This window comes from Glandiceps talaboti, chromosome 19 (genome assembly GCF_964340395.1).
Source record: "Glandiceps talaboti chromosome 19, keGlaTala1.1, whole genome shotgun sequence".
NCBI lineage: Eukaryota > Metazoa > Hemichordata > Enteropneusta > Spengelidae > Glandiceps > Glandiceps talaboti.
Window position 1 is genome coordinate 2,783,109 of NC_135567.1, and position 2,500 is coordinate 2,785,608.

A 2,500-nucleotide genomic window follows, 5' to 3' on the forward strand; every position below is an offset into this window, starting at 1 on the left:
GAGTGAAAGTAAATAAAGTAATAGACTGCACGAATGTTTTTAACACCGGTTTACTTTCTGTCTTACTTTAGTAAAATGTTGATAATTTCATTTCATTCTATATACAGTGCCAAGTGGGATTGTCTGTACTGCAAGACATTGGGAATACTAACACCTGCTGATGGCGGCAAGGGTAGAAAAGAAGCCGCTGCCAGTTTACCTTGTCAAGGTAAGAATATTGGGAGAGATTTGATATTACTTTTTGAATTTCAGTGCCAAAAGAAAAATAGTTAGTTATCGTTGATATTTTCCTGATTCTTTCAAAAATGAATCATATCACTCTACACAGTTATACACATATTACATATGCACATGTTCTTTATTTGACAGATGGAGCTGTTGAAAAGCAAATGAAGAAGCTACACTTATCTGAAGCAAAGGCTGGTGAAGAAGTGGTCGGTGAATCAAGATTGGCTAGTGAAGGTGAGATAATTAGTGTCTTACTTGGCTTCTAGGATGTCAAATTAATATCCCATGATGTCATCAGAGAAGAAGACATTTGTTTACTGAAAAATAATTTAGTTTGGCTAGAAAGAGTGGTAATGCTAAAATTTGAACTCCGCCATGATAATAATGAAACTGTAGACAGGTTGCAAAAATAAATACCTTTCAATATGTGTGTGGGAAAGAATCCAATGTTAGATATAAAATAGAATTTAATACTTGGAGTAAGTTTAGATTTGTAGTCTTTATAATCATTATTAAGTTCAAATTATTTGTAAAATGTTACTTATACATGTAGTCATAAGTGAAATAGTAAATGTGTTTATATACATGTTCCAATGGCTTCTAATTTTCTACTGGACATTAACCACCTTTCATGTTTTGGTGATAGCTAACATAAATCATCATGTGGTTTTTTATTATAGGAATCGACCGTGATGATGTCAGGGATGTACAGCAGAGAGGAAGGTGAGGAAAACAACTGATTTCTGTTATACATTATATCACATTATTCTTGTTTGCATTTGTCATTGTTGTGGTCACAGCTAAACTGAGATTCAGTGTACTATAGGCATGGTGAAATGTGTGTGTGTGTGTGTCATAGTTAGAGTGATAAAGATAGCAGCGACGTTTTTGGTGGTTTTAATTTAGAAAGTGTTAATGACGTGATGATATAATCGGTGATATGCAAATTAGGGCTAACAATGTGTCTTTTTTCGTAAAAAATATATAATTCCAAACTACATGAGATAATTGTTGCCAATTCTAGTCCTTCAATCTTATCAATATTAATAAACAGTATACAAGGATGTAGTCCTGAAAGCATCAATCATAAACTTATCGTTGATGATATAGAATGAATTCACTTTCAATTTCAATAAAGTACAAAAAATAATTACAGAGTTCAGATTGACTGGTAAACTGTAAAGATACAATTTTACTATGAAATTTCTCACTTTCTTAAATGACACTAGCCACCTTAGATTGACTCTCGAGTCCCACGTTGGACACTAGTAGCCTTAGATTGACTCTCGAGTCCTACATTGTACACTAGTAGCCTTAGATTGACTCTCAAGCCCCACATTGGGTGCCAGCCACCTTAGATTGACTCTCAAACCTCACGTTGGGCACTAGCCACCTTAGATTGACTCTCAAGTCCCACAATGGACACTAGCCACCTTAGATTGACTCTCAAGCCCCACATTGGTGCCGGCCACCTTAGATTGACTCTAAAGCCCCACACTGGGCTCTAGCCACCTTAGATTGACTCTCAAGCCCCACATTGGGTGCCAGCCACCTTAGATTGACTCTCAAGCCCAATGTTCGACACTAGCCACCTTAGATTGACTCTCAAGCCCCACGTTCGACACTAGCCACCTTAGATTGACTCTCAAGCCCCACATTGGGCACAAGCCACCGTAGAATGACTCTCAAGCCCTACATTGCACACTAGCCACCTAAGATTGACTCTCAAGCCCAACATTGGGCACTAGCCACTTTAGATTGACTCTCAAGCCCCACATTGGGCACTAGCCCCCTTAGATTGACTCTCAAGCCCCACATTGGGCACAAGCCACCGTAGAATGACTCTCAAGCCCCACATTGGGTGCCAGCCACCTTAGATTGACTCTCAAGCCCCACATTCGACACTAGCCACCTTAGATTGACTCTCAAGCCCCACATTGGGCACTAGCCACCTCAGATTGACTCTCAAGCCCTTAATTATAGGCACTAGCCACCTTTGACATTTGCATATCTCCATTAAACTAGTGAATCTGAATGCAGTAAACTGTTTGATTTCAACTCATGCCTGTGGTATTTCCTCTTGTAATTAGCTACCACCATCCAAGTTCAATTTAAATGACAAAGTGTAATGATCATAAAGTTATTCGGATTTTGGACAATTACAAATGATTCCCTGGATCAATAAAAGAGTATTGTGTTATACCAGTAATTGTTCACAATATCTAGGAGGGCATAAAAACGAGAAAATAGAAAGGAAACGGAAATTGTGTGT

At 38.2% G+C, this 2,500-nt stretch overlaps 1 protein-coding gene across 1 annotated transcript in view; it reads left to right on the forward strand.

The window, feature by feature from the left end:
* LOC144450361 (uncharacterized) overlaps positions 1–2,500 on the forward strand; it is a 42,892-nt gene that overhangs the window by 34,067 nt on the left and 6,325 nt on the right. The window contains exons 12-14 of the mRNA XM_078140964.1: positions 108–208; positions 370–462; positions 909–951. Coding sequence (XP_077997090.1) covers positions 108–208; positions 370–462; positions 909–951 — 237 coding nt within the window. The remainder of the gene's footprint in view (positions 1–107; positions 209–369; positions 463–908; positions 952–2,500) is intronic.